Genomic DNA, 15,060 nt, shown 5'->3' on the forward strand with positions numbered 1-15,060 from the left:
AAAATATATATAACTTATTAATTATGATACTGTATTCGATATAATATATTAAAGATGCTTTCTTTTTTAAAAAAAATATTAGAATATGGTAAATTGTTATGATAATATTTTTAAAATTAAAAAAGATATTATTTTAAATGAATGTTGATGATGATGATGATGGTTAACGTCCACTGAGACCAAATAATGGTCTATCGGACCTAAAGAAACAAATTATCTATTTTGATTTAAGAATTTATTCCTATGCTCAAAAAGCTTAGAGAGAAGCCTCCCGAGCTCACTATAATTTTGACATTGTAAAAGGCTAGGAAGGTCAGTATTGTAGCAAAGATTGTGAAACTAAGATCTAATGTGGTTATAAGCGGGGCACTCTAAGAGAAAGTGGTTTTCATCCTCGACGTTCCTATTCTCACATATATGGCAGATCCTTTCCGTCCATGGCGTTTTAGGAACTGTTATAATTATATTAGTAAATGTGATTGATACATGTATAATTATTATTATTGATTAATATTATCATTTCTATTGATAATTAAATTTAATAGCATTATAAATTAATAATTTATTTATTTATTTTTATTTTATTCATTATTATTTAATTAATTAAATAATTTATTTACTTTTATTTTATTTATTAATAATTAATTTATTAAATAATTAATTAATTAATTAGTTAACTAATAAATAATGATTAATTAATTAATTAATAATAATAATTAATTAATTATTAATATTTTATTAATATAAATATTGTTAATATTATTAATATGATTTTTGTTAGTATATGAAGGACAAGATGTGGGATGCTAAGGAGTTGAAGGGCAAAGAGAAGCTAAGGTACTATAAGGAGGTGATCAACCTCACCCTTGATAACCAGAATTATCTCTCTATGTTGACTAGCACTAAGAAAAAAATGAACATCCCTAGGATTAGAACTAACTCTCATGAGCTCTAGAGTGAGATGGGGTCTACTCCCAAGCCTCCCTGGGATGATAGAATCTGTCAGATTTGTGATAAGTAGAAGGTGGGAGATGAAAATCACTTGTTTTTACACTGCCCGCCTCTTGTCCACATCCGCTGTCAATTCCCTACCATCAGTCACGCCTCCAATCTTCTTGACTTATTAAGCCAGCCCAACTATAGCGATCTTGGAACTCTTATTTCCCTGCTCCTTGATCACAGAAACAAGATTTTGACGAATGTCAATTAGACTCTATTTTCTTAAGGTGTGATAAACCACATTGGTCTTAGTAGAAGTTAATCATTATCATCATCAATAATATTGTTAATATTAATAATATTCATTAAATAACTAATTAACTGATAATTAATAAATAAATAATAATAATATTTAATTAATTATTATTAAAACTATAACTAAGTTATAAAATTATTATTATTATTATTATTATTATTTAGTTATTATTTTAAATAAGTTATAATAATTAAAAATATTAATTATTAATAAAATTGATATAATGTATTAATTATGGTTATTGTATTCACAGAGATTATTATGATTATGATTATTGTATATTGAATATATTAATCTTGGTCATTGTACTCACTGCAAAAATTAACTGAAACATATATATATAGAATGAAGAAAAAATCTAAACATTTAAAAAGATCTCTTCGTAAAATATATAAAGTCGACACTGATATATTTTCATGTGGAGCAGGCAGCCATCCACGACCACGAATATCCGCGGTATTTGCGATTTGCTGTCACCTTAGCCGCCGCTCATTTTTTTTCCAAATACGTGTTCTGAACGCAACATAGGAACGACAATGTCATGGCTTCCAGAAAGCCTGCCTCCTCATCCCCGTGTATCATATCTCTATAAATGCATTTCTTTCTTTTCACTTATCTGCATCCATCCACACCTCCTTACTTCCCTGCACTCATATTCCTTTATCATGGAGTTCTTTGCAATGTTTATTGCCTGCTCCAGCGCAACCCTCATATTGTTTATATCTTTTCCTTCCGCTACTGCCATTCACTATAACGTCCCGGCCATGTTCATTTTTGGGGATTCTCTAGCAGACGCTGGTACCAACAATTTCATTGCCAACACAACCTCCAAAGCTAATTTTCAGCCTTACGGGGAGACCTTCTTCCATCACCCGACTGGTCGTTTCACTAATGGCCGAACTGCATTTGATTTTATCGGTATTTTTGTCTCTTACTTATTTACCTAATTATCTCAATTAGTGATATTTATATGGTTGATTCTATCATTAGATGATTAATATACATCTGATATAAATGTATGCACAGCTAGTAAGTTAGGGTTGCCGTTCCCACCTCCATATCTGAAGCCAAGATCTGATTTCTCTCATGGTATCAATTTCGCATCTGGAGGAAGCGGATTACTAGATTCCACGGGGAATTACTTGGTGAGTGCCAAAATAGATACATGTTCATTCTAATTGAGACCCATGAATTTACATGTTGAAAATAAGCAATTAAACGTTGGTGGTGTTTTCGCAATGCAGAATATCATCCCTTTAAGTCTCCAGATACGCCAATTCGCCAATTATTCTTCGCGTCTAGGGAAAAAACTTGGAGGAGATTCTTATGCAAAAGAATATCTATCCCAGTCGTTGTATACCATTAACAGTGGTGGCAATGATATTGGCCTCAACTATTTAGCGAATACCACCTTCCAAAACTCTACAAGTGCCCAGGATTTCGTTAAGCTGTTGCTTAGTAAATATAACGAACAATTGTTGGTACGTATGAAACTCTCATCATTTTGTATTTCCCCGGTTTCTTGGCTTATTGTTCCATTATGTTAAATTTGGGGTTATATCTTCTCCGTGGTGGATGTTGCAGAAGCTATACAGTGAGGGGGCAAGAAACTTCATTGTAATAAACAGCCCTGTTGTCGGATGTACTCCAAATTCAAGGCTCGCTGGAGTGAAGGCATATAATGGTGGATGTGTGGAAACTGCAAATCAGCTGGCAGTGGCATTTAATGATGGTCTCAGGTTGCTCGTAAACCAGCTGAATAAAAAATTAGACGGCGCAACGATCATGTTTGTTAACGCATATGATTTCGTATTAAATTTAATTCAACACGGCGAATCCTATGGTAAAATACAGTAATATTTCAATAACAAGTACAAATTTCAAAAACGTTATAGGCGTGGATTGGCTTGTGAATTGACTAAATGCAATGGGTTGCAGGTTTTAAAAACACGACGTCTGCGTGCTGTGGAGCGGGGCCTTTTAACACGGCTGTGTCTTGTGGGTTGGAGATTCCAAAGAAGGAGCGTGAAGAATACAAAGCTTTTCTTTGCAAACGTCCAGAGAAATACGTGTTTTGGGATGGAACCCATCCCACTCAGAAAGTGTACCGGATGGTTTCTCGCAATATTTGGAATGGAAATACATCCTTCATTACACCTTTCAATCTCAAAAAACTGGTGCACAAACATTGAAGTGGAGATCATTATTTTCGTTGACTCTGTAATTGGGTAATGGTCAAGGCTGAAGCATTTCAGATTGGTCACCCTTATCAACTACCGTTCGTATGTCGTGGGCAAACATAATTGTTTACTTCATTGTTTTTTGGAGGTACAGTTGACCAGTGGGAAAACATAATTGTTTGCCCTTTTTTTTCATGAATCGACAAGCCGCAGCTGAAACCATGATTGTGTGCAGACTTTGAGTCTTGATTGATTAATTATGAAATGCAAAAACAAATGATTTTTTTTGGGGGGGGCTGTTAGCTAGACGATCAATCTTATCCGAACAAGTGAAAGCGTAAGAGATATTAACATTGAGCATCATACAGGTGAATTTTGCAAAATCCATCGTAGAAGTTCAAAATTCAGAATGAACCTTCCCGTTGTTTTTTTTGTATTTTTTTATGGAATATAATATAATTATTAAATAATTTTTTATTATTATGTAAATTTATATTGTAGATACCTTGCGGGTAAAAATAAATAAACATCAAAATACATGATTTATTTTATATATATCTATATATATATATATTATTATTTATATTAAAAAATAATATTTAAATTGATGATGATGATGGTTGTTAACTTCCACTAGACCAAATAATGATCTATTGGACCTAAAAAGAAAAAATATTTATTTTGATTTAAGATTTTATTCCGATGCTCAAAAAGCTTGGAGAGAAGCCTCCCAAGTTCACTATAATTTTGGCATTGTAAAAGGCTAGAAAGGTCATTATTGTAACAAAGGTTGTGAAATTGAGATCTAATGTGGTTGTATGCAGGGCACTCTAAGAGGAAGTGGTTTTCATCCTCGATGCTCTTATTCTCACAAATATGGCAGATCCTTTCCATCCATGGTGTTTTAGGAACTACCCAGCGGCCAGTCTCACTATGGAGCTCATGCGAATTCGTTCTAATCTTTGCTATATTAATTTTCTTTTTTGAGCTAGTTAGAATAGAGAGATACTTTTGATCTTCAAGGGTGGGGTTGATGACCTTCTTATAATAACTTAATTTTCTTTTAGACGCTAAATCTTTCTCACACCACAATTTTTCTTTGAACTTAGAAGTAACAATATCTTTAATGTTATTTATGTTTTGCAAAGCATCATTCTCATTGATCTCCCAATAGTTTAACCAGGCCCTTGTGTCCTTATGCCATCCTCGGTTAAGCCTTAGGTGGTTTTGGCTGGAATTTAAAGCTAGCTTAGGAAGTCTATGATTGTCTATGTTATTGAGCTTGTGCTTGTACATCAGAAACCTGAGCATAGCTAGGCTCTCAATAGAAGAAAGACCCGCTTCTATAAGGAGAATAGGATAGGGTGTATTACTTTTAATTTTTAGGTTATAAGTTATAAAACGCTTCTCGATTTGCTCAATCTTTCTCCATGATTCTCTGGAGATGCTGCAGCCCCAAACTTCACAACCATATAAGATAACAGGAGTGACTAATGTTTCAAAGAGGAACTTCTTTTTATCCCACATTACGAGGTTTGCTGTTTTACAGTTATTTTCAAGACCAAAATAAGCTTTCCATCCCCCATTGATCCTTTTCTCAATGCTATGGTTCCAGTTGAGCTTGTGATGGATATCAATTCCTAGGTACTTGTAAGAATACACTTCCTCCAATTTATTATTGTCATACGTAAAATTAGCGCAAGTGTCCTTTTTAGATTTGATAATCATAACTTTTGTTTTGTCTGTGTTAACAGTCATACCCATGGTAGAGCAGAAATCCTTAAGAAGCTTGAGTTGCTTATCAAGATCAGAGGGGCACCTTGCCAGAAGAACAATATCGTCAGCATAGAGAAGAAGGATAATGACTATCCCAGCTAAGATTGTGCCACCACATCCTGCTTCTTCTAAATAACCTTCGAGCTTATCGATGTAGATGCCAAATAGAGTAGGGGAGAGGGGGCAACCTTGTTTAACTCTGATGTTACACTTAATATCTTTTGACCACCCCTCATTGTTCTTTAGCTTGGCAATTACATTCTCGTATAGCCTTATAGCAGCAGCTCTTAACTCAAGAGGAACCTTTAGCTCTTCTAACCTATTCCAAAGGTTGTATCTAGGAACCTTATCGAAAGCCTTTCTAAAGTCTACAAAGCAACAGAATAAATTGGATTTATCATTACGACATTCCTCCGCAATGATCCTTAGCGTGACAAGGTGGTCTGTTGTTGAGTGATGCCTTCTGAAACCTGCTTGGCCTTTAGCCCGCTTATCTTCACTTTCAAGCCATATGCTTAACTTTTTTTCCAGAATACTACCATATAATTTGGCTAAGAGAGGGCTGATCATAATTGTTTGATAATTAGAGGGGTTATTTGTATCTCCATTTTTAAAAATAGGGATAATGAGGCTCTCAGTCCAAGGTTTAGGGAAACCTTGCTTAACAGCTTGATTGAAAAGCTTGTGGATGTGGGGGATGAGGACAGGGCCTCCAATTTTTAAGATTTCTGCCTGGTAACCTTCAATGTCCTTAGCTTTCCCATTCGCGAGGCGATTAACTCCAAACTTAATGTCTTCTAAAGAGAAGACTTCTTTCGTTGTGAGCAGGGTTTCCAAATTATCCGTGGCATTAGGAGATTCATAAAGCTTTTTAAGATAAGAATTCCAATCGTGAAGAGCAATTTTATTATTATCCTTAGTCTTCCTAGTCAGAATCTGCCTCCAAAATTTTTTAGGAGCTACCTTAGAGAGGTGTAAGAGATTCTCCTGTCTTTGACGAATGTACTGTCTCTTTTTCCTTTTAATTAGGGCTTTGTACATTCTTATCTTGTCCATTTTAAGAGAATCATCAACAGCTTCCTTAATTGCTCTCCTCGCATTCTTACAATCTTTGTCATACCAAGGATTGGTTTTGCTATTTCTTTTATTATTTGAGACTTCAATTGAGAACTTTTTAATAGAATATGAGAGGGTTGTAGTAAAATTATGATATAGGTCTTCTATGTTATCTATACTAGATAAAGGAGGCAAGTTAGTTTTTAATTCATTTAGAAAGAGGTCCTTTTTATTTTTATCAAATATTAAGTACTTTTGGTTGTAAGTATTATTTTCTATGGGAACTCTATGCATGACAAAATTGAGGGTTATAAGTAAAGGCCTATGATTGGAGTCAGGCTCATGGTCGTTTAAGATGTCAAAGTTTATCATTTCGTTGTATAAAGGAAGATCGGAAATAACGTAGTCTACTACGCTGCTACCAAGTCCATGGATGCAGGTCATCTTGCTGGAATTGGGCCACTTTTTTAGACCGTTGCAAATTATGAGATCCTGAGCACTACAGAGCTTGACAAGCTCTGACCCAAACAAATTTTCCCCGAGGTCTTCAGAGCTCCTTTTGTACCTACTAGCCAGGGTAGGGTCTTCGTCTAACCAAAGAGGATTAGGGTTGGAACGATTTCTTAAAACAATAGCTTGGTTACTTGAAGTTCGGGCATTGAAGTCACCTATTAAAAGGATATTGCCATCATTCCTTAGGTTAGAAATATCGTTCTCTAAACTATTGTAAGGGTTAGTTTTATCTAGATTCTTCTTCTTATAGAAGTTAGAATTAATGGGGGGAAATAACATATTGCTATGTAGGACTTTTTATTATTAATGTCTCTGATCTCTATCCAACTAAATTGGTTGTAAGGGTCGTTTTTATAAAGCCTAACATAGGGAGAGATGTTTTTCTTAATGTAACAAGCTATTCCCCCAATGCCTCTACGGGAGGATCGCTTGTTCCATGTAGACCATAGCGTAAAACCATCTATGTTAGGGACCTTAGATTCTTCGTGCTCCCAAGTTTCAACAAGCAAAATAATATCAACATCATTTGAGATCCAACTTAGCTTGGGGCCTTTGTTCCATGGGAAGCCCTGACAGTTCCAAGAAAGGATCCGGAGCATGTTTAATTGCTATTGATTACTATCTTTTTGGTTTTTGTCCCGAATAAAGGCTTTTCTATTTCTAATTATTGCCCATTTTCCTTCCTTTCTAGCTTCTTTTACCTTTTGAACCTCCTTTCTTAATTCTGCTTGATCTTCTGGGATGAGATCTTCATTTATGAATATTCCTGTTCCTTTTAAACTTGAGGTTTTACTAAGTATGTTGTGCTTATGATCAGTAGAGCTCACCTTTATGTGGATTAATCTTCCTTTATTCTCGGTTAATTTTCCCAACCTTGTTGCTTCTGTGAGACACGCTGTTTCAATTTGTAATCTATTATGTAATTCTGTCTGGACTAAGGCTAAAGTATCCTCATCTTCTTCCTCTTTTAAACCGAAGATTATAAGGTTTAAGGTCCTTTTGTTACGTTCGTGGTCTAATTCTATTAGTTTTTTCATTTCGTCTTTAATTGGTTTAATATCTAGCTTATCTACCACACTATTTACGGTGAGGCGGCTATTAACTTTTTCTTGTAATTCTTTAATCATGTCTTTCATTTTAAGACCCTCTAAGGTATCAGCGTCTCCTTGCTGGGATGGTTGGTTAGTATCTTGGTTTTGTTTTTCTATAACATGCAATCTAGTCTCTATTGCCTCCATTTTATTCTCCAGTAGTTCTATTTTATTTTCTATTTGTTTCTGGATAGTGTTTTCAAGAGATGCAAATTTGTTTTCCAGCACGGTTTCTAACTCTTTTTGTAGCTTGGCTTCTCTTTCTTCTCTGCGTTTCTCTAAAGACTCTATATACTCATAGAGGCCTTGTAGAGTAACTGTGCTAGGTCTGCCCTTGGTAATCTTTGGTAACTGTGGTGAGGTATTCATACTTGGCATTATATGAGCAAATATGTATTAAAAAGAAAAGGATAAGGAATGTGTGCACCTGATATCCGAACCTGATGTGAGAGCCAAGATCTCCAAGCTTTAGATTGCGAGCTTTAAAACCAAGAGACTGCTTTATATATCTCCGAGACGAGACTTGATTATATATCTTCCGAGACGGCTGCGAACCAGAGCCAAGACTGCCAAGAGTTTATATGTGCGAGACTGCCAAGACTGAGAGTTTATATGTGCGAGACTGCAGCGAGAGTTTATATATATATACAGCGAGAGTTTATATCACGCGAGACCTGAGCCTGTATATATATGCCAAGACTGCCAAGAGTTTATATGTGCGAGACTGCCGAGACCTGAGCCTGTATGATATATGCCAAGAGTTTATATCACGCGAGACCGGAGCTATTATATATGCCAAGACTGACGCGAGACCGGAGCTATTATATCCATAACATTAAAACTTGTGATTAATAAGTATTCGTGTTGCCTGCAAAATCTAACAGCAAATCATCTGTCCTCATTTCATTCAATTTTATATTATACAAATGAATTACGAATACTGTAGATATATTATACGCAGTCGTATAAAAGATTATGAGCTGTTGAGGTGTGCAAAAGTGGAGCTGCAACGGTTTAAGATAAATACTTTTGATTATCTCAACTACTATTATCTTACTCTTCATTATCTTAACTATGAAATTATAAATTAATTACTTTAGAACTCAACCATCATTCGCATAATTTTGTATCAAGCACCCGCATAATTTTGAAACAAGGGTTGCGCCTATACCAACCATAGTCTATAACCTTTTTTTAATTACTAATTATAATGATATCGTCAACATCCATAGACTCTATCCATCCATAGACTCTATCAACGCAAATACGTACACAGAAAAGTTCATTTTTAATTAAATAATAAAAATGATGTCATCACCATCCACAAAAAAACTTGAACAAAACAAAACTGTATAAAGAAAAGTCCATTTTATTAGGTTGGTTTCCGAAATCTGATAATGTTGGTTGCATGATATGAGTATGTTTTTCCTTCATAGATTAATATCTACTTCTGCAATAGAATGTCTTCTATATTGTATGAACTCATATCACGCCACCAACATTAAATAATCACTGGTTTACATCTTAATTACAGGGTACCCATTTAAACGTGTATGTCGGTAGATGAAACTGGTGTTATTTGTTTGGATGGACAAATGGAAAATGATAGTAAAAAATTACAAAACAATTGCATAGTCTAATAAATGTGGAATATTGTTGTTAAGGAATCTGTTTAGTTATTAACACTGTGAGTATATATGCACAGTGGAAACAATAGATAAATTTGATCTAATAAGTATAAATGGAGAAATAAAGAAATGAGGTACACATGGAAATAGGAAGAAATGACAGTTGACATTATTTACATTAAATATTAACACTTTAGATATTCAGACTAAAATCAGTTGATGAAAGCACTTACAGAGTTTGTCCTTGCCGGATGTGCAACAGTAATGTGCTCAGAATTTAAGTTCCAACAGACCAACCACCGTATATTTAGCTTATATCTATTCACTTTGTTAACTGGAAAAATATATATTTATGTGTTGACATTATTTAACTCTTTTCATTATTTATGTGTTGAGTTTTTATCATCTACATAAAAAGTTGAGTTGCAACAAATAGATATGTTTTTTGTCCAGTAACGTATTATATATAGCTTTTTAAATATATCAAGGATTTAAGAACATTTTATTCTATTCCAGTTTTCAAAATTTTAGTGTTTAAAAAGGATTTTAGTGTTTACTCTATTATTATGTTGTTCTTTTTAGATTATGGTATATGGAGAGCATTAGTGTCTTTACTCTCCTCGTTATGTTTGCAGGGAAAAAATATGTCCTGTAAAAAAATGGCATCCTATTTTGCCTTTGTTGAAGAATCCATAGAGCCCTCCCCCATGGAGTGTGCGGGTTACAAGCAGTATGTGCATCTCCCCGAGCTCAGTGCCATGTGGAAATTCAAGGAATGGCCTGGTTGGTCTAGAGAGGGGTTGGTAAAGGCTGCCTTACAGTCATTGGAGATTACTTTTCAGTTTGTTATGTCTGTCCTCTGTGACACAAGGACTTACATTGACAAAGAGGAATGGAAGAGAAGGCTTGAATCCTTAATTAGTTCCCAGATTGAGTTGATTTTATTGATTTGTGAAAATGACAAGTAGGTTCCCACTCTTCAGTTGTCAGTAAGTAGTGGTGTTCTCTCATGGAAAGTTTTCCATGAGGTATGGCAGAGACCTGGTGCTTTACCTGTGGTTAGCAGAACAAGTGAAGAGAGCTTAATTCCTCGTTTGGGTACATGGAAAAGCGTTGAAGCTATGGTTTCTAGAATATGGCTTGCCATTGAAGGCCATATGCAGAGGAATCCCTTCACTTTAGGTCTGGGGGAACCAAATATGTCAGGTAGGCCTCTTCTTGAATATGATAGAATCTGCAAGCCAAGATATTTACACTCTTTAAAACAACATAAACAGTTCCATAATCTAGAAGATGCCAAACTTTGCAATGTCCTCCAGATCTTTGAGGCCTGGGTATTTGTAGGCCAAGAATTGTTGCAGAGAGTATATGAAAGAATAGACTCTGGGGATTTCGTAGGAGCATCCACAGACTGTTGGATGGTTGAAAGGATGTGGAACATGCTCACAGAAATTGTGAATTTGCTTCTAGTGATGGACCCAGATGATTTCCTTTGCCTTAAACACAAGTTGGCAATTAGCAGCACTAGTACGCTTGCAGGCGCATATTGCCTTCGGTCTGCCCCCCTTAGAGACCTTACAAATGCATGCAAGGAACTAAGGCATCTGGTGCCCAAAGTCATCGGTGTTGAGGCTGATCCAAAGGGTGGACCAAGGCTCCAGGAGGCACTTATGCATTTGTTTCATTCGCATGGACTGCGCTCACATAACACTTCAGGTGCTTACCATGTTGCAACAATACATGTTATGTTGGCCTTCCAGGCAATAGAAGCCGCGGTGAAAAGGTTTTTCTTCTCATTTCAGCCGCTGGTAGTAACAACCATGGGTAGCACTGAAATGAAGGGTCCATCATATCTAGGTGCTTGTGATGCCCTACGTCATATATATTTTGAACCACCTTATTTCCCTAGTGTGGATGGTGCAAAGACATTTTTGGGTTACTATTGGCACTAAAAGTTACAACTATGGTGGATGGTACATTGGAAGATCTACAGACAAATCAAGTGAAGTGTACAAGAGAAAGAATAGTGCCTTCAGTTTTTCAATGTATTACCCCAAATTCATACATACACTTTTTACATTGACAGTTTTGAGTACTATACATAGAATTATATTGGATATAGGATTAGACTCATTTTTGTTCATCCCCATCAGTAGGACCAATCAATAGAACAGTGCTGGAAATTTGGGATTTTTTTTTTTTTCCCTCTCCAACATGGATAGGATACTAAGGATTCATAGTGTGCAATTCCTCCTTCGTTAAATAATGTAAAAGATTGTCCAAAATTAAAAAGGTAATTATTAAAATTATTAAATTTTACGAGTTGTTTCTTTTTTTAATTCTTTACCTAAATTTTATGATGAGTTTAATGATATTTATATAATTCATTATAAATTTCAACATGAAATGTAGTTTAATGCTGTTATTTTTATATATATTTTTAAGATTTTTTAATTCAGTGTGTGAAACTGAGATAATTATAATTTTAATTTGTTAAGTTTATTTAATGGAATGCATCATAATTTTTTTGATGCATTATTTTTTTTTTTTATCAGATTTTTTGTTTTTTAAGATTTTTTAATTCACCGTGTGAAATTGAGATAATTATAATTTTAGATTATTGAATTTATTTAATGGAATATATCATAAAAAATTTAATGTATTAAATCTATATCATATTCAAGCTACATTCCTACCATAAATATCCACTCATTTCCAAAGTTTTGAGAAAAAATATTAGATAATGCATTTCAGATTGACTAATAACATATAATTAGTATAGTTTTTTATCTCTACATTTATTTTACAAAGTACTCTGATACTTCTTTATACTCTACTTTAATTTTCTTGCACATGGCCTTGTGTTATTGCTTAGGATGTCATTTAATTTAACTGAATTTATGGTAAAGGTATAAATTTTGCCTTTAGTTCTTCAATACAAATTTGTTTTAATGAGATTGTAAATTTTAGTCAAATTATTTCTAGTATAGTATCATTTATAAAATACGTTGTTCTTTAATCATATAAGTTTAAATTTAGAACATTGATAATGCATATTGCTTATAATCATTCTCACTCTTAATATCTATAATTTGGCTTAACACTTATCATTTTCTTGCAGATTGACACACAGTTCGCTCGCTTGTGCAGAGCCTAACCCCACAGTTTACAAAGAACAAAAACAATCATTGTAATTTTTCTTTCGTGGGTGACTGGCAACCTTTAGTGAATTGCCTTCACCTCTGCAATTTTTTTCCATATAGTTCAGATTTTTTTAATAATCAGTATTAGTAGGGCAATTACTTAGCATTTACTTTAAAATTTTTACATTTCACACATAGCTTAATAACGGGAAAAGTAAGTGGCCATAATCCACAGATTTTTTCAATATGTTTTGCTATTTTACCAAAGTCAAATAGTTTAATTAGCAAAGGAGTAAGTGGCCCATAATTCACTCATATTTTTTACTAACCAAAGCATCTTTACTTCATTAGCATTGGGACTAGGAACTGGTGTTATTAAAGAAAGGGAGTAGCCCCTGCTTCCCTTGCGTCTTTTAGACGATCGTGGGCTTGCATCTGAAATCTTTCTCAAAGCACTAAGTTTTTCATCTCCCTTTTTAGGCTCACATAGTGTAATAGGAAGGAAGTAATTGGCCCATCAACCACACATTATTTTATTTGCAGGTAAGGAACAAACATAATTTTGTGTAAGTAGACGAATTTGAAAAGGATCATCGAATATCCACACGACTACAAACTTTGTATGTTCACTATGTCACTTACACACACATTTCACTACACACACTAAGCTACTCTAAACTTTGAACAAAGGGAATCAAGTGTAAAAACCCTTTGTACTTAGATTATTTAAGCTTAATTTTTCACACCATAAGTGAAGGAAGACACGTAAAAGCAATCATAACTTGAACAAACTAAATTTCCCCACATGGGCCACAAAATAATTTATAGTTTAGGTTAGGACTGTTGGGGGTAGGCATCCAATAAGCCGCCATGGTCATGTTACATTTTGAAACATAGAAGTTGTCTTTTAGGGTGCTTCAAATCCTTCAATCAGTCCACGGAAAAGACAACCCAGGCAGCACAGAGACCCGATTCAGAGGGGGTTCGGCTTAGGCTTAGTGCGTGCGGTCCTATATGGGGCTACCCAACCTGTATAGTGCTCGGTACTGATAACCGATTACCAAGAAGCTAAAGACTCGACTGCCTCCGTGAGACGAAGGTATCCTATTGGCCAAATTTTAGGGCATCTTTCCCTATAGGTGGAGGTGTGGGAAGCACTAAAGCCTCATTCAATACCTTGGTTGATTCTTTTCGTTGCTGGAAGCGTCACCAGTTCTTTCGGGACGTAGCCCCAGTACTCGTCATTCTTTGGCTGCTGGAAGCGTCACAAGTTCTTTTGGGACGTAGCCCCAGTACCCGTCATTTTTTGGCTGCTGGAAGCGTCACCAGTTCTTTCGGGACGTAGCCCCAGTACCCGTCACAAAAGATATCTCCACAAGGCCCAGTTACTTATAGAGTGGAAAGGACGAATAGGTCTTCATAGGACCTTTTATCATACGCAAAACAATCTAAAATATTTTCCTTGTTTGATTGATCACATAGCTTAACTTAAAGGGAAAGTAACACTTTATTTTTCATTTTTCTTTATGTATGTAATTTCTTTTTATACACATTCCTCTCCTCACCACAAAAGTGACACACATTCCATTTTAAGAATACATAAATACTTTACTTTTTCATATTAAGAATAACAAGACAATGCTACACAAAACATTCCATATTAAGTTCTACTAGCTGATATTATAATTACCAAAAACATGCTCTGTTTAGAGGCCTATTAATGGTGAATGATTAACCAATAACATTAGGAAATAGTTGAGTTAATATCAATGGTAATTAAATTGAATTTAGATAGCAGATTTCTGAGTAAAATGTCACTTAGAAATCTAATTTTAGCATATTATGTGAGCAAAAGAGAAAATTGATAACGGACCTATATGGCTCGTGAACTAGTTAGCTAATTCAAAAGACAACCTTCCACATCAAACAATAGTGCATAATATAATGAAGCTTCACACAGATATGCTATTCAAAATGAAATTTGCATTACAAATAATAGTATTTAAAATACAAATTTATTAAAACCTGGTCTCTATGCTTTGTTCCTTTAACTGACCTCCAACAATCTTTTATAAATCAAACACTCCGTCATTAAAAGGAAGAGTTGCAATAGTGCAATCTTTTCTTATAATACAAAGTCCATATTTGAAAAAGGCAAATCCCACTGACTCAAATATGAGTTTTTCCTCCTACTTCTACAGCTAGAAAAACCCTTACAGTAGTGCTTCAGAATTCACTAGGTGCAAAGAAGAGGAAATTAACATTCTATAAAATTCATATTTATAATTACAAATGAAAATCAAAATAGGAGAATTGTTTGGAGAATAAATTTTCTCCCACAAATTTGATTGGCCAAAATTATTTTTCCTATCTTGCTAGAGCAATTTCATTGTTTCAAATATTCTCTTCATCATCCTT

At 34.6% G+C, this 15,060-nt stretch overlaps 2 protein-coding genes across 2 annotated transcripts; both read left to right on the forward strand.

Annotated features, from left to right (window-relative positions):
- The first annotated feature begins 1,893 nt into the window (after positions 1-1,893).
- Positions 1,894-3,661, forward strand: LOC149141634 (GDSL esterase/lipase 6-like). Its single transcript, XM_089449324.1, has 5 exons — positions 1,894-2,173; positions 2,282-2,400; positions 2,500-2,736; positions 2,840-3,098; positions 3,194-3,661. The coding sequence occupies exons 1-5, from the start codon at positions 1,921-1,923 to the stop codon at positions 3,445-3,447; spliced, it is 1,122 nt and encodes a 373-aa protein (XP_089305450.1). The 5' UTR covers positions 1,894-1,920; the 3' UTR covers positions 3,448-3,661.
- A 6,497-nt stretch (positions 3,662-10,158) lies between these two features.
- LOC149141635 (nematode resistance protein-like HSPRO2) lies at positions 10,159-11,451 on the forward strand. Its single transcript, XM_089451289.1, has 3 exons — positions 10,159-10,302; positions 10,468-10,705; positions 10,844-11,451. Exons 1-3 carry the CDS (start codon positions 10,159-10,161, stop codon positions 11,449-11,451), a joined length of 990 nt encoding a protein of 329 aa, XP_089307415.1.
- Positions 11,452-15,060: the final 3,609 nt, after the last annotated feature.

This window comes from Pinus tabuliformis, chromosome X (genome assembly GCF_031772625.1).
Source record: "Pinus tabuliformis cultivar Carrire ecotype Pingquan chromosome X, CPIR1, whole genome shotgun sequence".
NCBI classification, from domain to species: Eukaryota; Viridiplantae; Streptophyta; class Pinopsida; order Pinales; family Pinaceae; genus Pinus; species Pinus tabuliformis.